General features: G+C 50.6%; 9 protein-coding genes across 9 annotated transcripts; 3 read left to right on the top strand and 6 right to left on the bottom strand.

The window, feature by feature from the left end:
• Nucleotides 1–757: 757 nt before the first annotated feature.
• N7462_006143 (uncharacterized protein) lies at nt 758–1,581 on the bottom strand (the record flags this gene model as incomplete). The annotated part of the gene is made up of 3 exons (XM_057077861.1): nt 758–970; nt 1,328–1,411; nt 1,465–1,581. The coding sequence occupies 3 exons, from the start codon at nt 1,579–1,581 to the stop codon at nt 758–760; spliced, it is 414 nt and encodes a 137-aa protein (XP_056933441.1).
• A 1,584-nt stretch (nt 1,582–3,165) lies between these two features.
• N7462_006142 (sideroflexin family transporter) lies at nt 3,166–4,410 on the bottom strand (the record flags this gene model as incomplete). The annotated part of the gene is made up of 4 exons (XM_057077860.1): nt 3,166–3,855; nt 3,937–4,031; nt 4,120–4,253; nt 4,307–4,410. The coding sequence occupies 4 exons, from the start codon at nt 4,408–4,410 to the stop codon at nt 3,166–3,168; spliced, it is 1,023 nt and encodes a 340-aa protein (XP_056933440.1).
• An 887-nt stretch (nt 4,411–5,297) lies between these two features.
• N7462_006141 (PHD finger domain protein) lies at nt 5,298–7,373 on the bottom strand (the record flags this gene model as incomplete). Its single annotated transcript, XM_057077859.1, has 1 exon — nt 5,298–7,373. The coding sequence occupies one exon, from the start codon at nt 7,371–7,373 to the stop codon at nt 5,298–5,300; it is 2,076 nt and encodes a 691-aa protein (XP_056933439.1).
• Nucleotides 7,374–11,840: 4,467 nt separating this feature from the next.
• On the top strand, nt 11,841–12,740 carry N7462_006140 (DUF2293 domain-containing protein; the record flags this gene model as incomplete). The annotated part of the gene is made up of 3 exons (XM_057077858.1): nt 11,841–12,038; nt 12,112–12,234; nt 12,294–12,740. The coding sequence occupies 3 exons, from the start codon at nt 11,841–11,843 to the stop codon at nt 12,738–12,740; spliced, it is 768 nt and encodes a 255-aa protein (XP_056933438.1).
• A 358-nt stretch (nt 12,741–13,098) lies between these two features.
• Nucleotides 13,099–13,781, bottom strand: N7462_006139 (uncharacterized protein; the record flags this gene model as incomplete). Its single annotated transcript, XM_057077857.1, has 2 exons — nt 13,099–13,607; nt 13,763–13,781. 2 exons carry the CDS (start codon nt 13,779–13,781, stop codon nt 13,099–13,101), a joined length of 528 nt encoding a protein of 175 aa, XP_056933437.1.
• Nucleotides 13,782–15,373: 1,592 nt separating this feature from the next.
• On the top strand, nt 15,374–16,684 carry N7462_006138 (uncharacterized protein; the record flags this gene model as incomplete). Its single annotated transcript, XM_057077856.1, has 2 exons — nt 15,374–15,754; nt 15,836–16,684. The coding sequence occupies 2 exons, from the start codon at nt 15,374–15,376 to the stop codon at nt 16,682–16,684; spliced, it is 1,230 nt and encodes a 409-aa protein (XP_056933436.1).
• Nucleotides 16,685–17,128: 444 nt separating this feature from the next.
• Nucleotides 17,129–19,368, top strand: N7462_006137 (pseudouridine synthase PUS7; the record flags this gene model as incomplete). The annotated part of the gene is made up of 2 exons (XM_057077855.1): nt 17,129–17,331; nt 17,388–19,368. 2 exons carry the CDS (start codon nt 17,129–17,131, stop codon nt 19,366–19,368), a joined length of 2,184 nt encoding a protein of 727 aa, XP_056933435.1.
• A 416-nt stretch (nt 19,369–19,784) lies between these two features.
• On the bottom strand, nt 19,785–20,702 carry N7462_006136 (uncharacterized protein; the record flags this gene model as incomplete). The annotated part of the gene is made up of 1 exon (XM_057077854.1): nt 19,785–20,702. The coding sequence occupies one exon, from the start codon at nt 20,700–20,702 to the stop codon at nt 19,785–19,787; it is 918 nt and encodes a 305-aa protein (XP_056933434.1).
• A 2,671-nt stretch (nt 20,703–23,373) lies between these two features.
• N7462_006135 (uncharacterized protein) lies at nt 23,374–24,678 on the bottom strand (the record flags this gene model as incomplete). Its single annotated transcript, XM_057077853.1, has 1 exon — nt 23,374–24,678. One exon carries the CDS (start codon nt 24,676–24,678, stop codon nt 23,374–23,376), a length of 1,305 nt encoding a protein of 434 aa, XP_056933433.1.
• Nucleotides 24,679–25,532: the final 854 nt, after the last annotated feature.

Genomic DNA, 25,532 nt, shown 5'->3' with positions numbered 1-25,532 from the left:
GGGCCGGTTTGACGAACTGGAGCGACCGTCGTACGAACGGGGATGGTTTCGGTAGTGACTCGGGTGATTTTCTCGGATGCAGGACACTCTTCAAGCCAGTCTGGACAGGCGGTAACGCTGTATGTGGTTGTCGAGAACTCAGTCAAGGTAGTCAGATGATAAACAGTAGTGCTTGTGGCGATGGTACGGGTAGTGGTGTGAGGAACTCGATCGGTTAATGGGCAATCAACTACTATCTCTGGGCACCGAAGAACAGTGGTAGTTTCGGTAGTGTAGAAAGTTTCAGTAGTGAAAGTGGAGGTTGGACGATTTGGGACGATTGTGGTACCGATAATAATTGCGGTTGTAGATGTAGACTCTATCCGGAGACTAGATGGGCAGTTTTTGTTATGTGGAGGACACACCACACCTGTCCAGATTGATGTGCTCAGGATGGTCGATGTTGTTAATTCAGTTGTAGGGGGAAGGAGACGACTTGATTCCGGGGCCAGTCAGTGGTAATGTAGACGAAGAGAGAGGGGATAGCGACCCGCTACTCCCAGAATGTTGAGGGCGTCTGGATAATGATTGAGAAGGCTTAGGTTTGGAGCTGCTCAAGGGCTGAGCAGAGGGTAACACGCTGGGAGTTGCCGTGGATAATGAATTGCTAGAGCGGGCTGAAGATATTAACCTTCTGGAGCTGCTCAGGGGCCGAGCAAGAGGTGAAGAGCTGAGAGCTGCCGTGGATGATGATTGAGCAGACGTGGATAATGATTTGCTAGAGCGCGCTGAAGATATTAAACTTCTTGAGCTGCTCAGGGGCTGAGCAGGAGGTGAAGAGCTGGGAGTTTCCGTGGATGATGATTGAGTAGAGGACGCCGAAGAGATTGGGCCTGACGGAGTTGCTCTTGAAGATGCCTGCAAGGTCGATGGTAAAGGAGTGCTGGACGCCACCGGGGTGCTCAAAGACGGTGAACTCAAAGGTGTCGAACTCGAGGAGAATGTTTCCGTTTCCGTCTCCGTGAGTGTATATACAACAGCAACAGTCGTGACCTCTATGGATGCTGTTGTCTGTGTCTCTGTCACGGTAACAATACATGGATTTGTAGTATAAGGCATTATGTCACCAATACTACTAGGCCCAACCGTTGGAGTCAAGGTACCCGTAAGCAAGTAACAACTGGTTCTTCCGTTTTGAGTGTACATATTAACACCTTGGCATCTTGTTGAGATACTGCAACGTGATGCACAACTTGCAGCGGGTGTGTTTGTCAAAACTTGCAAAGTCGTTCCGTGAGAGATAAAGGCAGAGCTGCAGTCGATGCTCCAGTAGACTGAGCCATCATACCAAACTCCATTCGTGCATGATGATCCACTTGGCATTCCCACAGCAGGCGAACATGTTGAAGAAGTTGTGGTGATAGTTGTCACGCTATTCAGCGTGGTAGTGACAATATCGAATGAAGTCGCTGTGATCGTCCCTACCACGATGGAGTCCCGAGCCTGAGTGGCCGACTGGATATCAGTAGAAGTTTCCGTATCTGGTATAATTGCCCATGCTGACTGCACAGAGGCAGCTAGCATGAAATAGATGGATCTCATTGAGAGAATTCTGGTGTCTAATTGACAAAACTTTCCACAAATTCCTCCTCCTCCCGAACCAGGCGACTGTGGTTGTTTTTATTTATTATTATTAGTACGCGATACCCGAGAGCCTATTTACTCCGAGGATTTTGACGGCCTATTCAACACCGACCTCCAATTTTAAATTGGTGTACGGAGTACAGACTTGCCGAACGAGGCGATATTCTATTCGCGGCAGCTCAAAAAACCACGCTATTGATCGCCACCGGTGTCTTCGTGGCTTCCAGGTGGTGATTTCTCCCGAGCCACCAAGCCAAGTTGGGTTAGATGGTGAACGTATGATGGAGAATACCGGAGAACGCCTTAAAGCTTGGAAATGTTGGAAAATCAATAACCAATAACTTCAATTTTATCGAAAAACTAGGACGAACTTGAACAAATCTGAAATTGACGGCTTGAATGGTGAATTCTCTGTTTTGTGAATACTTAAACCATGAATAATTAAGCCTTATTTGGCACTAGCTTGGCGCCTCCACAACCTCTCCACTGTTCAAAGATAGTTCCTGGTAAAATTTGCCCAGCCAACCAGAGCTTATACCCGACCTTCATTCAAAATCCATGGCTGTGAACTGAAGGCCGCACTAGGTTCCACATTTCCAAGGTTGCGGCGCTCGTTTCCAAAGGTTCACCCGAGGCTCTTGTAGCAAGGGATAGCAAGGGATGTGATATGGGGAAAGAACTACCTGTCAGGACTGCTTGGCTTGATGAGAAAGGTCGTCCCAGCCAAAATGAAATTAGATGGTCTACGCTACTTTATTCAGTATTGGAGAGATGGAACTGCACAATCCTGTCCCCAGGGCCAATTTAGATACGTAAATTGCCTCTTCATCGCTTTAAGTGTTTATTTCTGTCAATGTTGTAGGATACGGTATCGGCTAGGAAAGCTAGGATCTAATGGAACGAGATGCTCGATATAGTGATGTATTAGGTGACTGAACTATCTAAGTGTGTATGTAGGCGGGGAATGTTGAATATCCCCTACCTTGCTGTCTAGCGCGTTACGGCGCTGGGTTCTGAGTACACCCGGGATGCCATACAAAACATGCAGTGAATCGAGTATCTCTGTAACAATCTGACGCACACGGGGATATGTATGTTAGGGGAAGTACTTGATATAAAGATTAGTGGAGAAACAGCCTACGATAGGCTTGCCGTAGACTGCCCTGGTTCAATACGTACACATGTGTAAGAATAAGTAGACGAGAACATGAAAATGTTTTCGGAACCAGCCTGCTGTGATGATATATAGCCATATTGTCTAGTTTTCCTATTACGCTAGTCCAAATACTGTAGCTTGATGGTCTGCTCCTAATCATGAAGGAAATTGAAATTGTATGTCAAATATAGTATGCATTCCAGATCTACAGACATCACAAAACAAAGACCCCGAAACTAGATGAGAACAAATCATGCAACCGAAATGTATTCACACGCACATGCATATGTATACGCTGCAAAAACGCCTAGAAAATAAATGAAAACGGCGAGGGGGAAGAATATATGAAAAAGAAAGGAAAAAACGAGATATGAGAGCCCGCAGGCTTACATGCCACGGTTAAACTCGACCATGCCATCCTGGCCACCACGGCCATGGAACTCCTCCTCGAGACTACTGGCACTGATGGCCTGGCGCTGGGGGAAGGCAGCCAGCGCCAGCGGTAGAGCAAACAGCGAGGTGGTCAGAACCAGGCCCAGGTTGACGGGGAGAACCAAGCGCGGGTTGCCGCGCAACCAGGCGGTCTTCTCAAGACGGACCAAGATGAGTGGCGGGAGGACCATGATGGGAGTGGCATTGAGCACACGGCTGATGGCGGTCTCGCCGACGGCCAGGGTAGCAGCCTTCTTGCTCTTGCCCAGGCTCTGCAGGGGAGCGTCATCCTCACCGGACTGCGCGCGCTTGGCGCGCTCAGCCTCCGACAGGACGGGATAGATGTCGATGCCTTGGCGGATCTCCTCACCGCGCATGAGGAAGACATTGAGAGCGCTGGCGCTGGCGACGGCGGCGAAGGGAACGAGACGGGAGAGGATGAGACGGGTGTTGGGCGAGATGCTTTTCAGACGCGGAACGAGGGCGTTCAGGCCCAGAGCCACGGAGCATGATGCGGAGACGGCCATGAGGTAGGACTTGGCGATCTGGGAGGTAGAGAGAGGGGTGGACTTGTTGGCGTTGGCATTGTTGATAGCGACGTTGAGCGACTGGTTGCCGATTTGCCAGAGGAGGGTGCCGGCGGTCTATTGGATTGAGGGTTAGCACAGTGCTCGGTATGGGGTATCCAGGGTCTCCTGGTTGAAGAGGAGCAAGATCTTTCTTACCCCAAGGCCCGGGGTGAGCATGCCCGCAGTGACCACCAGATTCGAGAGGACATAGCATGACATGCGGAAAGGCAGAAGAACTGGTTCACCGGTATCTAAAGCACCGAGGTTAGTTCAATTGGTCGTTTATTCGAGTTGCCTACCTGATCGCCTGTCTGGAGGGGTCATGCGATGGATACATACCTGGGTGAAGGGTTGAATCGACCACCTTCTTTGCCTTCCATAGATCCGGAGTCATATGAGGGATCTTGTTCTGCTTATACAAGGCAATGAGACTTTTGGCCTGGTCCAGACCAGTGGACGACACCAAGAGTGTCCTGACGCGAACTGTTAGCACACATTGTGAAGGGAAAGGGTCCGGCAGACTCACCGGGGGTCAGAAATGTCCGCAGCATGACGAACACGGCCCCAGTAGGTGCTCAAATCATATTGAGAGACGGGCAAGTCCCTGTTACCAGGAAGAGAGGCAGACATGACCGGGATCGCGAGAACAATAAAAGCACAGCTCTCAATGAAGGGCGACAAAAGGAAAGATGACTCTTTTTGCGGGGAGCTGATTTCTTTTTCACGATAAAAAAGGCGGTGAGCCGATAACGGGTCTACGGGCCAATTGGCGAGCGGCAATTCAGGGACCGCCGGGCGGGTTCCCGATTCTATGCGAGATTGCGAGGAGACAAGCGATTCTATTGGGTCGCGTCTCGGGCCGGTTGAGGGGTGGCAATCGTAGTTTGTCTACGGGAGGCGCTGCAAACCCTGATAGATCGGGGTAAGCGGCATGGAGAAGCAACACGTTAAAAGCGACTCTTGTCTTGCGCTCATACTTAATAGTAGTATAATAGACGGAAATGCACATGAATAGTCTAGTGTATTGCATTTTATCGAGGTTGCATAGTCAGGTCGCTAAGAAGAAATGCGGAGCCCAGGTATCAAGAGGAAAAGAGGGAGACAATTAAAAAAAAACGATGGCGGGAGACATCCCGAATAATGCACAAGGATATATAGAGCAGAATAAGAGGGCGACCAACAGGGTTCATGACTGAGGGAAATAAAACAAATGAAATACAGTCGTCAAGGACACACATGTCAGCACTGGACCGGCCCGGCAGCATTACCGAAATCGAAAAGACTTGTGTGCGAGGGGTGAGGGGGGTCCTCCGCTAGGCCCATAGCTTGCCCGGACGCGGTTCTGACGTGACGGAGTGTGGTCACAGAACATGCACACGTAAAAAGAGGGTAGATTTGCACGTTCGAGGCCGACGCATTTGGTGTGGAGCCAATGAGTACATGATTCACTAGAACACAAATGAATATCATCAATAAACAGGGAAAAAAAAAACATAAATCGTGCTGAAGAATGCGACTCACCATTGAATCATGAGATGGCCACCATTGTCCATCGATTGGCAGACGCAGCGTGTGCCGTTACTCGGATTGCTATGGCGATCGGTGCTTGGGGTGGCCAGGTCAGGGTCGGTCAGGGTGGTAGGGGAGGCATTAGAGTGTCGAGGATGAATATCAAAATCGCTTGTTAATCGAGGAGGAGAAGATCGCAGATGGGTGAACGTATGTGATGACCGCGGCAGGCGAGCACTATAGCTACTCCCCGTGGATGGTCGACCTCGGCTCCGATCCTTAAGCACCTGCCGAAGGGCATGTGTGGCATCGCCACTGTCATCTTCATCTCCAGGTAATGATCGAGAAGCGACGCTACCCCGGGTATATGTGGCATCAGAAGGAAGCAGAGAAGAATGTCGCTTGGGAGTTCGTTTGATGGCTTCGGGAGAGCCTCGATAGGTAGATCGACCGCTGACGGCTCGAGAAGATCCAGCCCATGGAGACATACGGCCTGAGTGAGAGGAGCCAACAGTGGACGCATATGAGCCCTTTGAAGGAGGCCGGGATCCCGAGTCACTACGAGACAACGAAGGCCGCCCGCCGTCGAAAAATCCAAAAGAAGACTGGGTACGAGTCAGAACCGGATAGTCTGAGAACTCGGCCGGATCGGCCTCGCTTTCAGTGGCAGAGCCATCCAGATCCATGCCAGTGAGAGGATCAGTCAAGCCGCTGGGACCTTGATCGACCGGCTGCATTTCCGCCTTTGCACGGCCATCCCGGCCAATGCGAAGAACCATGGATCGAGAGCGAGTTGGAAGGCCCGTGGCCACCGAATTCGACCGTCCTAAGGGCGCCGGACGTATGGTTTTGACAGGGGATGCCCGACCCTTGGAAGGACTCTTGCGGATTCCACTCGCGGAAGCCATCAGCCCACTTGATCGACTGAGGGGCCGATGAGATGAGCTGGTCATAGCCGTATGAGTTACGCTTCGAGTCAGGCCGGGGCGTATACCTCTCGGGGTAAAATCTTCGTCTTCGTCTTCTTCGGAGAAGCTTGAGGTCGAACCGGGAGGCGGCCGATCAAGATGCCCATATGCACGACGCAGCTCTTCCCGCTTCGATTCTTCCGTTTGGTGATGATATGGCTGTCTCATGCCCGTCGTCGGCCGTCGCTCTGGTGTCATCTGCGGTCCGCCGAACCGTCGGGCCGGTGAACTTAGAAACAGAGCCGGATCGTCGGCCTTGGTGACTGGGATTCGAGGTGAGGTGGAAAAGGGCGCGGGGAACAGGGCCGCATCTGTCGGAGGAACAGGTGGAATGCCAAAACCGCTCCCAGTGAAATCTGGGAGATCGATTGAGCCACCAATAGAAGGTAATTGAGGGATATGGCTGGCGGTGGAAGATGAGGAGGAGGCGGCGGAATGGATTGGAGGCCGACCAACATGATCCTGGTTTCTCCCCAACTCTGGCAAAGGGAGCGTACTGACTGCCGGCTCTTGGTCGTTGTCCCAGAATAGTCGCTGTTGTGGGAAGAAGGGAGACCCGGTGGGATCTAACGAGGCGAGCTGGAAGAGATCAGGCGAGGATTGAAGGTTACCAAACATTCGTGGCGAGGCCCCCAGCAATCGACTCGGCGTCTCCAGGTGACTGCTCATGCGCGGTGTTGCTCCTCGGCCCACGCTAGGAACAGGATCGAAATCTGGGATCTTCCTCCGGGACGCACTGGTGGGCGGTGGTGTCTGCATGGAGGCTGCGGACTTGGCTGAATCCACGGTTCGCGGGCCCTCCTCTGTCATCAGCGGAAGGGGCTTCGGGGGCCGAATCCGTCTCACTGTATCGGTCTGTTCTGAGACTCTTCCATCCTGGGTGGTGTCGCCGGCAGCTCGCAATGCATTGGACGGGGTGTTGGCGTGGACGCCGAATTTCTGCGGGGAGCGGAGGAATTCCGGGCTGGATGCATACGGGTCGGCGGTATCCCAGGTGACGCGGGGGTCGAAGAAACTGGATTCGAGCTTCGGGGTCGAGAAAGAGTCGAAAGCCGTAGTCGTCGGGGTCCTCGTGGGGGTTTGAGGTTCGCCGTTGGGATAGCTGAAGCTAAACATGCCGGGCGGTATTAGTATCATGACTGCGGGGGATGAGAACTGGCGGCGGCGGAGCAGGTGGCCATGGGGGAGGTTGGACGAGGACCAGGACCCGATCACGACTCGTGGAACATGCCCAAGGAAGGGATAAAGTCACTTGCAACTCATGGATCGGAGCCGACACACCTCCCCGCACGGAAGGGGGGGAGGAGGAGGAGGGTTTTGGAGGAAGGGGAAGGGGGAAGGGGGTAGGGGGGAGGGGGATTGGCAGGGACGGTGGACACATACCTGTGGATAGGATGATCCCAACTCATGTCCGCAACTCAAACCTAGCAACCATTGAAGGTTGAGGTGCCAGACAACCTTCGCGGCGGACGGAGAAATGGGAGAGTTCTGGGGATTGGACGGTATTGAAGCGGGAACGAGGTAACGGGGTCGAGGAGCGAAGCTCGGGAGTTTATGGAGGTCTGTGAGTCCGAAGGTGAGGAATGCTCGACAGGGAGACGAAGACCGGACAACAGTCGGAGAGCAGCGAGCAGCGAGCGGAAAGCAGTGAGCTGAGAGCGAAAGAGAGACAGGAGAGGGATAGCGAGAGGATCGATATCGAGCTCGGTTCAGTGAGGGGATGGGTGGTTGGACGAGGCCAAAGGAGGGATCCTTCGTCGACACAGTTTCCCACAGCTCGTGCTAGACACAGGCGAGGCTCACAAGGGGTGCCAAGGTCAAGTAGAAATACCAACAGTCATGGAATCGTTCATCGTCCGGAGCAAGAGTCAATGGACGCAGTTGCCGGACTTGCTCTGTTCGGTTTGGCCCAGGGAATGGAGGAGGGTAGGATGGGTGGACGACGTAACTGTACGTCGTAGTTGGATGTATAGAGAATGTTTAGAGGGATCGTGGAGGCCGGCGTGCAGTGAACGCTGGGATTCAGTTCCGTATGGCGTCGGTGTCAGACGGGAGCCTCAAACGGGCTGAGTGCTGTGGGATCAGCGTCACGGGGAGTGGTTCGTAGTAGTCTTCAAGGAATGTCGAGCGAAGGAGGGGGGCTCGTGAGGAGTTGGAGAGGACCAGGACCGAGACTAGGGTTAGATCGGTTGGAGTCTTGAGATATCGGACAGGAGGGATTGAAGTGGGAGGGGGCTGTTTTTCTTTTTCTCTGTTTGTCTAGCTTTTTTGCTCTTTTTTTTTCCCGTTAATTTTGGGGCCGTGGGGACTGCATGAGGTTGTTCCGTTGGCCTCCACCGATCCACCATGGGATCCGATCCAAAAGTCGGGTCACGGAGTGCACGATCTATGCTGCTGGGAGTTCGCAGCTACGGCAAATTATACTACGGAGTGTTATCTGTCCCCTGGATCGTCATGGCCAGCTGGCGTCGGATCCCTGGAACGCGAACGATCGTTCTTGGGTCTTTACGCCGTGAACTATAGAACTGGCTAGTCATCACCTTCAGCCCGCCACAAAAGATCCGTCGGGAAAAGAGGCAGACCTCCTAGTGCAAATGCATTGCACACGCTTCTGAGGGCACTGGGGTTTAGTCCTCCATACGGCGTCTCGGGGCTACCAGGGCCTATTCGGGCTGCGAGGGCTAATTATTGAGGAGTATATCCATGATTCCAGGGTCGAGATCTGTCAAAGCTGACGTCGGGAAGGAAACGGGCAGACTGCCGCATGCAACCTCAATAATACATCGGTCTTTCGATTGGGGAGAGACGACTCTCGGTCCGCCAGAAGTCAGCACTGCCCAGTTAAGCAAAGGGGGAGGGGCCTATCAAGGGAGCGCGAGACAAAAGCTCACTCCGACGGCCTAAGAAACGACCGAAAGAAACCAGGCCCGCCGATCCAGGCCCCATTCGCTCTTTCGAGCCGGGGCGGGGGAGGAGGAGAGGAACAAAGAGCGCGAAGCCTTGTTTTAGGCCCAGTTTCCTCGTTTCCTCGCTTTGGATCACTCGATCTAGGACGGAGTCGTCCTAGCGATGACTAGGCGTCGGGGGCGTCGGGGGAGCCGGGCATGCCCAGCCTCCCCCCGCGCGACCGGCGCTTCGGTGTTGGCTCTGGGGGCCCTCCCGGGCCCCCAGAGCTACCGGCCTTGAGCCAGTAATGGCGGGCCCCGAGGCGACACGAAGAGCCCGGCCGATGACGACATGCGGTGCCCCCTGGCGAGAGCAAAGTGGAGCTTCGGAAAGCGAACAGGTCAAGCTGAACAAGAAAATGTGAAAACGAGATAGGGTCTCCGGGCAAGGGGCAATGTATAGGTACCGACCGAGCCTGTACCTTCGGTCTTGCTTTTACTGTACCTCTCTCTGGAGCATGCTATCTTCCCAGTACATCAAATACTCCTTTTACGCAGTCGACTACGGAGTAGAGCTTACATAGTGCCAGTTCCGTAGAAATGAACCACTTGGTCTCTCCTATAATAGAGATCGAACCAGAGCGAGCTCCAAGATTATCCTGTAAAATGGGCTGGCCTTCTTCACTGTCTGCACCGGCGACAGGAGAAAGGGGGCCCGCTGGGCGGAACGAGGCGACCAACCGACTTGGATGAAGCTGAAGGGGCAATTCCTCCGCACTGTCCATTTAGCCCGTTTCCCGCTCTTCTGTTTCCATGGTTGTCTTCTGCCTTTTTTTTCCCCTTCTCCCCTCTCTTCTAGCGAGTCGTCCAAGACCAAATCAAAACAACGAACGTAGAGTGTGGTAAGAGGATAAGGGCATCAGGTATTCGTACGCTCTTCATGATATACTCCCTTCATCTTGGCCTCTGTCAACACATGTATCGATATTTTCGGGGTCCCGCATCTGCACGTCGTCATGATTCGAGGATCGCCCTGCAGCCGATTTGCGGCCCCTGGCATACGAGCTGAGCGGGGCTCCTCTTGGCGAGGAGCGGGTGCCTGGTGAAGGAAGCACATGCTGCATTAGTAGTGGAGCACAAACAGCAAACTGGTTTCCTGTATTTTGTACCCTATACAAAGAACAGAGGCTTTGGTAATAGATCGGTGTTTTCTACTCCACATATACAAGCATGGCGCCGTCAGGTAAACAGTCAGGTCATACCTCGACAGAATACTCGATCTTTCATATCCCACACCGAAGCTTACCTGGTCAACCGTGACCTCCGATATGGACGAATCTCTAGGCCGAACCATACCGGATGCCCAATTCAAGTTCCCATGTATTTGGTCACCTCAATGGTCCGGGGACATGGAGAGAAGCGGATGCCAAATTTCCATGGTCTGAGCCGATGATGGGGGGTGATCGCCCTTCCTCGGCCGCGAACAATAGTGTCGGTCTCGATGCACGGTACCTGCTGAGGATGCGGCATGCTGCAGGTCCAATGAACAAAGGTACGACAGAGAAGCGAGAGAGCTGTACACTTCTTCAAAAATAAGGGAGATTCCCTTTTCTTACCCCCGCCCCTTTTTGTTTTCCTCCTTGTTTTTCTCTTCTTCTCCGGCAATCGATGGCCAATTTCCGGCCATCGACGCGGCGAGGGCCCCCGCCCCCAAACCCACCCGAGCTCCCCACGCTAAATCTTGCGCGAGATCCGGTTGATCCCAATCTCAAACGCCCTGCTCCCGAACATGATTTACCTCTCTCGTCCGATCCGATTTGAGCCGCGTCGGGCGACCCCTAACTAGGGAAATGAAGCCGTGGGTGGATCATAGATTGATCATAGAATGGTAGGAAGGAACCGTCTGGCCCGAAGGGCTCACGAAAGCCCTGAAGATAGAGAGACTTTCGACTCTGAACGACTCTTTCGCCTGCGGGCAAAATTGAGCACGTGGGATGGGCCGAGGAAGAAGAAGAGGAGCAGGATGAAACACGACGTACAGGGAGATATTCGCGGCGTGTGGATGAAATATAATGTATGAGCTCATAAACCCAAATCAATGAATGAGACACCGGATTGGAGGCTCATTCGAGGCCAAGAGTATTAATTCCAAAGCTTGTCTGAAAGCAGACCGTCCCCAAGCCACAATGGGCGAGACAAAGACGTTCGTTATCAAACAATTCAATCGTATATAGACATTCTGCATCCCGTCAGTAAAGAGCACAAGGCTTCAGGGACTGTCCTAGAGGCCTGGTCAAGAGGTAGACCTCAAGATGCCTTATATGTAGACAATGGAGAATCCCCTGGTGCGCCACACCGCCACGATTCTCGGATAGCACCGCCACAGCCTGCAGGCCCATGGGTCAAGTTAGGACGGAGTAATTGAGATATTCATAGTCTTCATGAGTCATCTTCATTGATGGGCTGAAGCATGGTCGAGGGAGTGAAAGATACCTTTGAAGACAGCGAGTGAATCAAAGGGGGACACGGAGCATGTGATCTTCGACTTGCGCCTTGATATGCTTGTCTTTTTCTAAACGTCCTTTGTTGTTGACTTGCATCAAAGCTCTTCCCCCGTCATCTCATAACGCTTCAACTTCCCCCCCCTCCCCCATCTCTCATCCAAAGAACGTAACAGACTCATATCAAGCAAATCAAAATGGCTTCCCGAGTTCCACGCAAGGTTCGACGTCGCAAGAAGCCCGTCCGCACGCGAGACGACCGAGTGCGCAAGCCGTCCGCACGCGACTCCATCTTTGGCAGCCAGTGGACTCGCCCCACAAAACCACCCCAGACACGCCACAAGAAGAAGTCCTCAAAGCCAAAGGTGCCGCCCTCGGACGATCTTCTCGAGGATGTATGATTCAACCCTCTCTCTCCCTCTCATAGTCAGACTTCCCGTATGCAAATCGAACTGACTTGTCTTCCAGAATGTTTTTGAGCGCACGCCTCTGCCCCAAGACTATGTTTTTGTCCCCAAGGGAGATGTGTACATTACTCGGAAGTGTCGTGTCATGACGAAGGAGTCAAACAAAACTGTCTATCTTGTCTATGTAAGTAGAGCCAAACGCCAGAACCTATGGGCAAGACAATGTCTGACTGACGCAAACAGGATAACGCTGGAAAGCGCAAACTTGGGATCCGAGTGCCACGCAATATCCACGCTGATGTGCTTGCTATGGCCGCCAAAACGGCCGACTCTCGCGCAACGGCAGTCCAAGCCCGGGACACCAAGTTCATGGCTCGCGGTCGTGAGGTCCTCCGTGAGCAGTTTCCCCTAATGCCCGAGGATACCCTCGAGGTGGTCTTGAGCCATGCTTTTCTCAAGGGCTCTGGTCGTGTGGGACGTACTGCACTCGAGACAGATGAGCGTAAGGCCGAGCTCGCCGTCGAGGCGCACATTCGGCACACCCTCACGCCGTACGATAGCATGCTCGAAGGTGGACAGGAACGGTTGCACGCTCGGCGTAAGGTGTGGGATACTGTCAATGCCATCAAGAAAGCATGGCAGGGAACTGGCCAACGCAAAGATGAGTGTCTAACTCTTCGAATCGCGTAAAACCTGAGAGCACGAACGGAATCAACAATTCCAACGACATGATGTTTTTCACGATGGTTTTTTTAACGATGCGGAATCGGTGTATGGCATGCAATATGGAGTTTTTATGGGAGTTTAATATCTAGCGAGTTTGTACAATACTATTCTCGTTTACTGAGGAGTCAAAGATAGCAATCAATCTAGCTCTATTAAAGAATACAGCGAGAGAGAAAGTGAGAGAAGTAAGAAGCATCTGCGAAGGCTAAGAACACCTCCCTAGTACAGAGATATGGTATTATCACACCTCTCCCGCCTCTCACCCATGGTATCAAAAGTAAAGCAACCCGGTGAGGCAACCGAGGCCGCGCATCCTCTCTTTCTACTCATCCACCCGACGGCATTGCACTTCAAAGCGAGGGTGCACCCAGGGCAGCCCGGGGAACCATCCGAGACCGTCGATAGCCATCTGCTGCATTGCGCGTAGGCGAGACTCGGAGGTGACGGCGGCCTGCTGCCGCCTGTCACTCTCCATCTCTATGGCGATATCGACACAGAATCGTCTGCCATAGATGAGACGCAGGCCTTCTTCATCCGCGTCTTGTCGAGTAAGATAGTGCAGCTGGTCAGCAGCGTCGTTCAGGATGTTGTAGTCATCACGGCAATTGATGGGAATGTCCAGTCGGAAGAGGTGTCGGTAGACAAGTCTGCCGCCAGGTATCAACTCGACAAAGCGACATCTATGGCCTGCTCGAAGCCGCGGCGAAGGATTAGCAATAGGAGAAGCGGGACGGGAAATTTCGAGAGCCGGGCGAGACGGGGCTTCATTGTAATCCGTTTGTATTCCTCTGTTACCGTTTGCTCTAGCTGGAGTTGATGCAGGGGATTGACCTGAAAGAGACAGATATTAGTTTTAGATTGAGAGCGAATTGGGAAATTTTAGGTCAAAGTACCTCCTTGGCGGTTGCTTTGGGTGAAAAGGAGCGAGAACCGACTGGCGCCACCACCAGAAGAGCCCATGGAGGAGTACCTGTTTTTCCACTCACCAAAAATGGTGCTAAGCATGTTCTGAATGAATTTTCTCATCAGCGGGTCCGTAAAAATGTGCATGAAGTTCTTCTATATCTTTTGGATGCCACCATTATCTGCATCAATCGCCAGTAAAAAACATACCACAGATATCACAAAAATAGTAAAGGAAAGAATAGGGAATAAAAGGATCAAATTTGACAGAGTGCAGGTCTCCTCAAAAGGTCAAAGTCTCAAGAACAAATGAGTATCAGAGAAAAGCGATTGGCGTGAAGATAGTATGAAAATGAGACGAAACAGGTATATCACAATTTCGGCCCTTCCCAAATTTTCTCAAATGATCATCAACAACCTGTTCAAAGAGCAGTTCTTGTTGGAGGATGCGTGAATGATTTGTTGGAATAGATAGAGGTCAGAGGGAAAGTGGTTGATATGAAGAAAAGGAAGAAAAGACTCGAGACTGCATCATGACAGCCACCAAACCATCTTAAATCGACTCGGAATATCATCAATCGCTCATTCAAGCTGCCACCTATAGTGAAGGGTATTTGAGAGCACTACTGTGCATAAAAACTGAAAAATATCGATCAGTATTGGGCGAAGTCTGATGACTAAAGGCTTCCTGTAAGAATGAAGCCGAAGCCTAGGACGATTGTGTATACAATTCACATATAAACCTATGGTTATTTCTGGCCATATTCTTGTTCATGTAACTCACTTTTTGGTCATAGCCTAAACTCGCCTGAGGCCTTCAAAGACTCAACACCGGTGTAGAATATCAACATCAACTAACCCTGTTGGATTTGTGCAAGAAGCCTATCAATCGCTCTCCCAAAGGGCGGCTTTTATTAAGGAGGTATTAGAGAATCTGTAGCTAGAAAAGAGTGAAGAAAACTCACCAATGTTTGAAAATCTTGGTGACTGAGAACTCCCGGCCATGATGGAGTCCGGGCATGGGACGGCTATGGATGTTCTGCTCTTGGTGAGTCTGTCGGAAACTGTGGGCATATTATTATTCATCTGCTATACATTTTCACATATAGCTGAAGCATCTGACACATTCCCTAGCTTCTCATATGGAAATTTGGGAATGTAATGGTACTACAAGTTATATCAGACAATTACCTATGGCAGAAAGTTTGCTAGCGAGAACTCTTGGATTACCAAGACTCATCTGTTCGCTTCATGTTATTGGAGTTACAAACCTATGATAATACGTGGATTGAGGGGTTGGTAGGAACCATGGCGTGCTGGTATTATCTAGAAGGCATCACAAAGACCACTTACACATCTCATAATAGCAAACAGAAATCTCAGATACATTGAAAATGTATGGTGTGTTCAGCATTTGGTCTAATTTACTGAACCGGGTGCCTGTTTTCTTGTTCTCCAATCGGCGCATCAATCACCCAGTTAAGCAATTGGTCCACAGGCACGTCCGCGGCCCAACAGTCAATGAGCGCGCACCGGTGGAGCCCACACTCCACAAGCTCCCAGGGTCCAAGGATGTCCGAGGCCCAAACCCCCCAAACCCCCCAAAGCCCCCAACACCCCATGGCGCGAATTCCTTCCTGCTAGGCCCCTCGTCCGCCTTGCTCCCGTTCAGTCATGGCGGCTCCTTGTGCACCATGTTGAGGCGATGTCTGTCAGTCCTAGGGTCACCAAGCCGACACCGATATGTGATCCTGGTGGCCCTGGTCATCCTATGCTTATGGGTGAGGACGTTGCCGACATTGAAGAGCAGCCTGGATAGTCGACTGGCGGCGTCGCACGTGGAAGACCGGCCTCGATACCTCCATCACTCCACATTCCGGGAGACTCCCGACACTCACTACGAAGAGCAGCTTGCCCATGCGCTGTGCGACATCGAAAACCAGCAACTGACACTCGACGTCCACGAAGAAACAGTGCGCAGACTCTGGCAGATTCTCCTGGGGCAAGATCCCAGTGTTGGCCGGGGCCAGGATTCCCTTCGGTTCGAGGAGAGCAATTCGGAGTGGAAATATTCGGTAAGAGCGATCGGAGTCGCGCCCCTTGCGTGATCCCGCTTCTCAAGACAGCGCTAATGACTCCGTGTTGCGAATCTCTAGCTTGTCACCAGCGAATGGGCAGAAGAATTCGTAACGGTTACCCTTGCCTCCATACCCGGCCTGTCGACCCTCTATCATTCATATCCCCATAATGTCCTCAGGGCTGACCTGCTGCGCTACTTAATTCTATGGTATTTCGGTGGCTACTATGCGGACACCGATATCTTTCCCGCTACCTCTATCAACGAATGTCCATCCCTACAAGAGTCGGTCTTCAACACCAAGAATCCCGAAATATCACTCGTGGTGGGCATCGAGATTGATGAGCCGTTTGCCTCACCACAGAAGATGCGGGACTGGCATTGGGTTCGAAGCTACAGCTTCATCCAATATACCATGTTCGCGCCACGTCGATTCAGCCCGCTTCTAAGGGAAGTCATCGTGCGCGTCCTATCGCATACTAAGCGCCATATCGATGAGAGCAACATCTTCCTCGGGGCGAGGTACAACGAATTGACCACCCTGGAGATCACCGGGCCCGGGGTGTTCACCGATGCCATTCTGGATATCTTATCCGAGACACTCCCAACAGAGCATCCACTAGTTGTGCAGTCTTTGGCCGCAGATAGAGACCTGGGAGATCTGGTCTCGCCTTCTGGCCGTCCCCTGTCTCGGGTCACCTGGGCTCCCTTCTACCGACTCAAAAAACCCCTCTGTGTCGAAGCCTCAGAAGCCGAGCCAGGGAAGCAACTCGGTGGATTGTGCGTTCTTCCTGTGAATGCCTGGGGTAACGGACAACGACACAGCGGATCTGAAGGGTTTGGCAGCGATCATGCTTGTGTCAATCATCGGTTTGGCGGAACATGGAAACCTTGGAAGCAAAGCTGGAAGAAGTATATCTTCGGGTGAAGGAAAGGAATAATGAATCGATTTTTTTTTCTTGCTCGTCATACACTTCCCGGAAGGCCCATTTGACGAATGTATATATCAATAAATATATAAGCACATGTTCATATCATCCTATAGATATCGTGATTTACTACAATACTTGGCAACTGTTCTGCATGCTGGGGATCGAAGCTCTTTTCTGCGGCGGAATCCGGAAGGCCGGAAAGCCATTCTGACCCATTCGATGAAAGCGTGAATATATTATTATTCAGTATAGGCTTAAACCCAAGCAAGTCTTCAATACAAAATTGGCTATGCACTTGACATCCCTTTCAAAGTACCTGCAGCGGGTTGCCTTGTTTTACTGATTCCGAATCTGGAAACTGGGGCTAGCCCTATTGCGCTATCCCCGATCCGCAATCAAAAGTTCCTTCGACAAGTCAAGTCACCCAGGATTACAGCACCATGGAGCGACCAGAGCAAGTGGAGTCTCCGCGCAAGCGGCAGAAGACCGAAGACACATCGGCCAACAATGGCGCTGATGAATTGATTTCTAAGATTGGTGCCGCAGGGACGCAAGATGCCCAGACTCTGAAGGAGCAAGAAGTCGGCATCACCGAAATTGTCACTGCTGATAACGAGGGCTTCTCCGGCATTCTCAAGAAGAGGTAGATCACGCAGTCTACGAAATAACCACATATCTCTCTAATCATATTTTCTAAAGGTATACCGATTTTTTGGTGAATGAGATTACGCCCACTGGGGAAGTTGTCCACCTCCGAAACGCGCCCGGTACTACCTCCGAAACGAAGACCGATGCCACCGACTCCTCGAAGCCTTCTACCCAAGAGGCAAAACAATCCGAATTGAAGGAAAAGAGCGAGGAGAAAACTGAACAGGCCGACGCGCCCGAATTTAAGGTGTCGGACGCAGACAATGCCTTGCTTGCGGAGTATTTTGGTGCCGAAAATGCCACGAGAATTGTGAACCTGCATAAAAAGGCCATGGAGAACCCGAAAGTAAGACCAAGTGAATTGGGTAAAATCACAGTCGCCGTGTCCGACAAGGACCTACGCACCAAGATTCACCAAACCATTCGCCGCATTTTCAACTCCCAACTCGAATCGACCACGGAAGGTGAGGGTAATCTTGCGGTGACGGCGGCCAACAATCGCTTCAAGCGCGCTCCCCAAGGCCATCGTGGAGGTGGCGGAGGTGGCCGCGCTGGCGGTGGCCGAATAAACTGGGATGAGCTGGGCGGACCTTACCTGCATTTCACCATCTACAAGGAGAATAAGGATACAATGGAGGTTATCTCGTTCCTGGCCCGCACAATGAAAATGAATCCGAAGACCTTCCAGTTTGCTGGTACCAAGGACCGCCGGGGTGCGACCGCACAGCGCGCTTGTGTCCTTCGTGTCCAAGCGGAGCGACTTGCGGGCATCAATTCCATTCTTCGAAATGCGTTCTTGGGAGATTTCGAGTACCGCAAGCATGGCCTGGAGCTAGGCGATCTTGGCGGAAACGAGTTCGTCATAACGCTGCGTGACTGCGAGATCCCGGGTGTAGATATGAAAGATCCACAGGCTGCGGCCACGAAGGCATCTGAGCTGGTTGGCACTTCTCTGAAGAACCTCCATGCTCGGGGCTATTTCAACTACTACGGCCTCCAGCGATTTGGAACATTTTCGACGCGCACTGACACTGTTGGTGTCAAAATCCTGCAAGAGGACTTCAAGGGAGCGGTCGAAAGCATTTTGCATTACCCCCCTCATGTTCTCGTCGCGGCGCAAGAAGGAGAAGCATCTACAGCATTAATTAGTACTGATGACAAGTCCCGCGCCGAGGCGATCTACATCTTCCAATCGACAGGGGACGTCAGCGCGGCCTTGCCGAAGCTCCCGCGGAAGTTCTCCGCTGAGGCATGCCTTATTCGCCACCTGGGACGGGTCAAAAATGACTACCTGGGAGCTCTTCAGTCCATTCCCCGCAACCTGAGACTCATGTACGTGCATGCCTACCAATCGCTTGTCTGGAACTTTGCTGCCAGTGAGCGCTGGCGACTTTACGGCGACAAGGTCGTTGAAGGTGACCTAGTCCTCATCCATGAACACCGAGACAAGGAGGCCAACGGGGCCGCCGCACAAAATGATGGTGTGGATGAAGATGGGGAAATCGTCGTTGCCCCCCAGGCTGAGGACGCCTGTGTCGCGGAAGACGCTTTCACACGCGCCCGGGCGCTAACCGCCGAAGAGGCCGCCAGTGGCAAGTACTCGGTCTTCGATGTGGTGCTGCCTCAGCCTGGTTTCGACATCTTGTACCCTCCCAACCAAATGACCGAATTTTACCGCCGCTTCATGGGCAGCGAGCAAGGCGGCGGCCTTGACCCGTTCCAAATGCGCCGCAACTGGAAGGATTTCAGTCTGAGTGGCAGCTACCGTAAAGTCTTTAGCCGCATGGGACCTACATATTCGCATGAAGTGAAGCTCTATTCGGAGGACAATGAGCAATTCGTGCAGACGGATCTCGACAAGTTGAAGGGTAATGGTGAAGGTGGCAGCGCCTCCGGAGCCCAGGCGGGAGACAAGCTGGCCATTATTCTGAAGTTCCAGCTCGGCTCTAGTCAGTATGCAACGATGGCTCTTCGTGAACTGACCAAGGGATTGGTCAGAGAATACAAGCCTGACCTGGGCGGAGGCCGATAGGTTCCTCGGCTTGATCGGCGATACGTGGCAGGCCTAAAATGTGTTTGTACAACGCAAATATCTTTCAAGATAACCACGGACGGCCATTTGAAAATGGGGATTAGAAGACTCTAAGTTATATGATTGTAGCATAAAATACCATGTCGCTCGACCTAATGTCCCTTTTTGAACGGGATGCTTATCTCTACACCATGGGGTACTCTATGCAAGTCTGATTCAATGTAAAAAAAGGTCCAATAATAATGGGATCAAATTTTGGGAAAAGAACAATATTAATTCCACATAATGAAACGCCACCACAGAACACCAGTGCTTCGCGAGAGAGGGAGAAAGACCCGGAAAAGAAGGTGGATATACAAGTACAATCATATCAAACGTTCATAAAACGTACCGTTATATTCAGACAACCTTTCTTTTCATCTGAACGATTGTCCATGATTATTCGTGCGAGAATCTTCTTCCCCAAACGACGAAACAGAAGACATATCGTCAAAGTCGCCCTCGCCCTGTCTTCGTCCGAGCATCCCCGATATGATTGAGACATCATCTTCATCCTCGCTTGTCCGATTCTGGAATGGCAATCTCACACTCGTAACGCCAGCACCAGTTGTTGCACCAGCCGCCGATTCAGACCGGGCATGGTCTGGTGGATTCCGCTCCATTGGACCGCGGAGATCATCTCCTGGAATCGCCACAGCGACTCCCAGTTCAGTGTTCGGGTCGATATCGGATCTGGCGGAGGCGGACCCAGGTGTGATATCCTGGCTGTGGGGAATGGGGGGAACGTCGATAAATGAGAGTCGAGGCAAAGCTGCTGCTGTAGGCTCTGGAGTGGTGATATTTGGCACGGCAGTCATAAGCTGGGATGTTGAGCGATCCGTGGCCTGGCCATTTGCACTAGCGAACTCGGGGGCTGCATTGCGGCGCTTTCGCCGCCGCAGGAAGAATACAACAAAGGCGATAATAGCTAGGACACCAACAATAGAGATCGGGAGTGCGATGGCCAGCTTAGTCTTGGTCGACTCCCCGCTGCCCGAATAGCTGCCAGGCCCTGATGTTGAGGTGGCCTTTGTGGTTGCGGATGATGTACTGGAGCTGGTTTCTGTCGTGGATGATAACGTCGGAGTCGAGATAATAGTCGCTGTAGCCACCGACTCCGAGGTTGTTGATGTTGTTGGTGGCGACCAGGTGTCGCTAGTAGACGTTGAGGTCTCTGATTCACCGAAATACGTGGCCGACTGTTCGGACTCAGAATTCGTGTCTGTGGAGGAATAGATGGCTACCGGGGTCGGTATTCCATTTTCCCAATGTGTGGAGATCGAAACAGCAGCCATTTCCGACTACAAGGGAGCAAATTCGTTTTCGACGGTTTATGTTTGCCTTTGGAGACTTGGAGTCTCAAGTGTCGATCTTCGTGCACAAGCTATTGAAGCCTAAGAGACGTTCACAATAGGGAATCGCTTTGAGGACTGAACTCGTGGGAGGACCCGACAAAGGACTAGCAATCTGGAGAAGTAGCGACCAGAATACTACAAAGGTCTCCAGAAAGATACCTGCAGCCAAGATGGGGCCGGAAATGAGACTGAAGAAACTAGGCGCTTTGGAATCGAGTCCGCCTTCTTACGCGTGGGTTTCATACGTAGGCCCTTTTCTAGTCTCGTTGGTCACTCGAGTAGTTGGTTGGCTAGGGCGTTTTAGTTCTTGGCCTGATCTTAGTGATATTGTAGCACAATATTGCAGAGGATAGAACGGAAAGAAGTGATCTAAGAGAGGAAAGAGGGAAAGAGAAGAAGAGGGGGAAAGAGTGAATACGAAGCCTACGATGCTAAATGACAATGATAATGCAATCCCATGGCGGACAATAGACTAAAAAATTGGCGCCTCGTACTGCGCATCTCTTGATAACCAACTAAAAATTTGCAGCTCACAGCCTCTGAAAGCCTCTGAACCGATCATTTACGTTGGAGTGGAGCCCGATTTTGGGGGGCCGGCCTGACACTGCCCGCCAAAGCGAGGCTAAGTGTGCCAGCTTAGAGAGAATGTGGGCTCAAATCGTCTAAAAAAATGGGGAATATACGCGTCACTGATCTGTTAATCTACAAGGGGTATGGATCATGACCAGGAAGAGATGAACCTTTGTCAAATTTCTTCTCTGCTTCATGAATGATAGCAGCCATCCAGCTATTTAGCCCTTCCAACAAAGAACCGTGTGGTCTCTCTTATTCATGAATTCATGGAGAAAACCGAAAAAAAAAATCCACTTTCAGAAACCTCTCGTCTGACTAGGCGCTGGCCTTTCCAGCGCTGTTCTATTATTACATCCCGAGCGTTGCTTGTGCCACGCATGCTTTGGGGCCAACCAGCAAGGATCGACGGCTGCCCTAAACTATTTTGCATATATACCGGAAAATGTCTAGCAACGCTTGGCGCTCTCCTTCCGTTCTTAGTGCTCACCCCCTCGTCGCTTTTGCTCACTGAGTAGGATTAAGCAGGCCCCTGAGCGACCGGAGTTGCCCAGTGATCGTTATATAATCAGACTGATCCGCTCCCTGCGCCTGATCCAAGCATCCTGATTTGCTCACTAAGCCTGACTATAACGTCGTGATCTGATCACTGACTCTTGCCTGAGCAATCCTAGATTTGCTTACTAATCTACTTCAGAGAGGCGATCTAAGTAAGCAGACTCAATAAAACGTAATAAGCTAGCCCGATCCCTTGTATAGCTTTTTCCTTCTAGTTACAGAGCGGTAAACTTAGTTTACTACTTTGTTAGCGATCCTTACTATTGTAAATGAAATATATTTAGTGAAAATTGTTCAATTAGCTGATTACAATTATTATAGATCTAATGCTCCTAGGAGTATTCGTCGTGCCCAATACTTGGCTATATTGGGGAACTCTAGAGGTAATTTAAGATTTTCTAGACCAAATTCGTATATTCTTTGATTTTGATTAGATAGTTTCAGATCTCTCTCTAAAAATTTATATACCCTTCTAACAGGCACATAGAGATACAACGGGTTGAGCCACCAGGTATTCAAGCCGGATTCGCGATCGATACAGACTTAATGACCGGTTTGGGTGCCACTCACCACGTATTCAGTCCAAAAATACATGTTTGGTATATCAATGTGGTCTACTATCCCAGTCGCACGTTACTCAGTTGATTTCCAACGTAACTTTTGATTGCATGGCGGAGCTTTGACCTACGGGGTCAACTGCTGTAAGATAATCATGGTATGGTTTGGTCTAAATCATAGGTCTAGCGCTAACATATGTCTAGCCATGAGCTCTGTGAAATATGGGTTGCATTTCACAGCGACTCCTTTCACCAGAAAGTGGAAAGAATCTTCAATTACTGCAAGATCGAATGGGCTTCGAAAAGATTCGAACCTCCGCAGTAGTTGGTCGCTTGTATTTTGTGGGAAGGATGAGGTGCGCAAAAACTTTCATTATAATGATCGGAACTAATTTGGAGCCATTCCTAGCCATTCTTCGACGGTGGCAAGACTATCAATTTATGTGTCAATTCTTTATCTATAAGGAAGGTCACTTTCTTGGGATAGGAAGGCTATCATTACTAGAGGGGCTTCCCGATACGACGGGACGGGCATATATAAAACACAACTTATCATCAGTTGAAGATATTAGAGACTGGAGCGCTGTCACCAAAGGAGTTAAGAGGACTTCAGGTTGATCGAAAGGCCTTTCACTTCGCTTGGTGTAATATACTATCTAAGCTTGTCTTACCATCGCTAGATGGACTTAGTTGTATTGAACTGGGGTCTAACCTCGATACTATCATTTGACGAATTTCCCCAATGTTCCGCCATCCTGAAATTTAATTTTTGATTTGTCTCGATAAAATACATATATGCGTCCCTATGACAGATTTTGCAATTGCTGGTATCTCTGCCGCAATTGAGTCTTTTAGGAGTTCCTCATATTTCGGGGGCAGCAGGACTAACAAGAGCTAATATATGATCCAGATGAGAACAACTAGCACTAACTGCCCGGGACCAATAGGCGTGCCATAGAAGCGATCATCTCCCACTTTTCCTTCTCAGAGATGTCTTGATTCTCCAATTTTTTAGCCCTCTCCCGAAAGAATGATTCGACAGCAAGCGTACCGCCTGTTCTACCATCATTGATGGCTCTGAATGCAGTCGTCATCCCTTCAGGAGTTCCAATCTTGGCCAGAAGAGTTACTCTTTCTTCAGTCATGCGGCCATTCGAATTATAATCTGCAGCAAGGCGCACGCAATCAATGATCAGTGCTGCGAGACCAGCTGCGAGGGCAGTGGCCACGGATGAACCCGTCTCAGGCTTTTTATCCAACTCGAACACTTGATCATCTTCTCGCATAGTGACCCGTTCCCCAGGCAATATATAGTCCACTGGTGTATCCGCCCAATCGAGTGTTTTCCCTTTAGCAGTGGCAGCACCAATCCGAAATAGAGATCTGATTGGGGATCTGCTATCGTCTTTAAAGTTATACGGGTAGTGCCGCTGTGTATCCAAGGAAGCTCCAATGTCTGGGGCGGAGCAAAATACAAGAGCCTTATTAGCAGCCTCTTGAAGAGCGATTTTAATTCGGTCAATTTGCGTTCCGATTTCGTCGTTCTCTCTAACAATGGTCCAAGAAATTGATATTATATCGAAGTCTCCCTGAACAACTGATTCGAGGGCCTGTAATCTCCAATCAGTAAAGAACATACTTTGGAAGGTTTCCTTAGTACTCACATCTGCAGCACTCTGTGCTCTGAAGGTCGGTGGATCGTCACCTCGTGGGATGACATCGATCTTGAAAACATAGATGTAGGCATCGGGGCACATTCTCTTGATTTGCAGAGCCATGAAAGTTCCGTGGGTTGTAAATGAGCTGTAGTGGGGGACTGGGCTCCCCGGCGCACCCCGGACTTTATGATTAGTCCCCACGCCGCTGTCGAAGGATTTTCCGTGTTGCAATTGATTTGAAAAGCTTGGATGTCGAAAATTCACGCCGTCGTCAATCAGAGCAATCTTAATTTTTCTTCCCGTATTATTCACGGGCTCAACGTCGACACCTATTCCTTGCGGTAATTGTAAACGGGATGCGTGCCGGAAGTTATGTAAAGCATCTACGAAATTTCCCATGACTGTGAGCCATTCATATTCATCAAGTTTCTGGGTCTTGTCGTCAGAAGATGACTGAAAAGACAGATTTCTTGAGATTCCATCATTTTCCTTCCTATCAATAGGGGTAAAATCTACTTTTATGGGGTTAGTATGCCTCGGGGAGTTCAGGCGCTTTTCGAACTGTGCAACCATCTTTTCAAAGTACTGTTCCGATTCGAGTCGTGGCTTTGGAGAGTATTAGAACTGACACAACTTGTCGATTGAATAGATATATAAAACAAGACTTGCCTTGGTTTCGTGAATGTAGATATTCTTGAGGTCACCCAGAGTCGCCAACCCTTCTTTCGCATCACTCCAAGCCCGAAGAACAGCATTGCTGCCACTCCACTGTAAATGTAGCTCATGGAAGTTCTTCCATTTGTTGTTCTTAAGGTTCTTGTTCCTCGAGATTTTGTTCGCCTCGGAGATTACTAAAGGGCAGAGGTCGGTCTTTCGCCAATCCAAAATATCGACCCGAAATCTCCTTAATGCATTCAGTATAGTTTCGTCACAGTGCGGGAGCTCTGCACATTCTTCAACCCGAAGTTGAATAATGTGTTCAACACCTTTTTCATAGAGCCAATCGAATATTGCGTCTAAATCACGCTTCCCAGCACCCATATTCTGGCGATATCTGTTCCCTGGTCGGGGTGGCTTTTGCACAGTGGTGAACTGGAATGGTTGTAGATGGACATATAAAAGAACATCTTCAAAGTTCATAGAACTGAACTTTTTATAGAATTGCTCGGCAGTCAGTCCTAATTCTATCTCATTGGGGTTTTCCAACGGTGAGAATGAGGGGAAGTCAAAATAGATTTGATTATCTGCACTTGCTCTCCGCTGTGATTAGCCGCAGCTCTCTACTTTGATACTCAGCAACATGATCAACTTACGCAATGGCTTTTTCCCAAATAGAAAAGTTTCCGCCTTTCTCACTGTTCGTGGTTCATCTGACTCATTTGACTTGTTTGAATACCCGATCTTTTGGCTAGTGTTTGCTTCGTGCT

This window comes from Penicillium macrosclerotiorum (assembly GCF_028827735.1).
Source record: "Penicillium macrosclerotiorum strain IBT 26536 chromosome Unknown utg000006l_segment0_segment0, whole genome shotgun sequence".
NCBI classification, from domain to species: Eukaryota; Fungi; Ascomycota; class Eurotiomycetes; order Eurotiales; family Aspergillaceae; genus Penicillium; species Penicillium macrosclerotiorum.
Note: the sequence above shows the minus strand (reverse complement) of the source record. Positions and strands in the feature narration are given on the sequence as shown.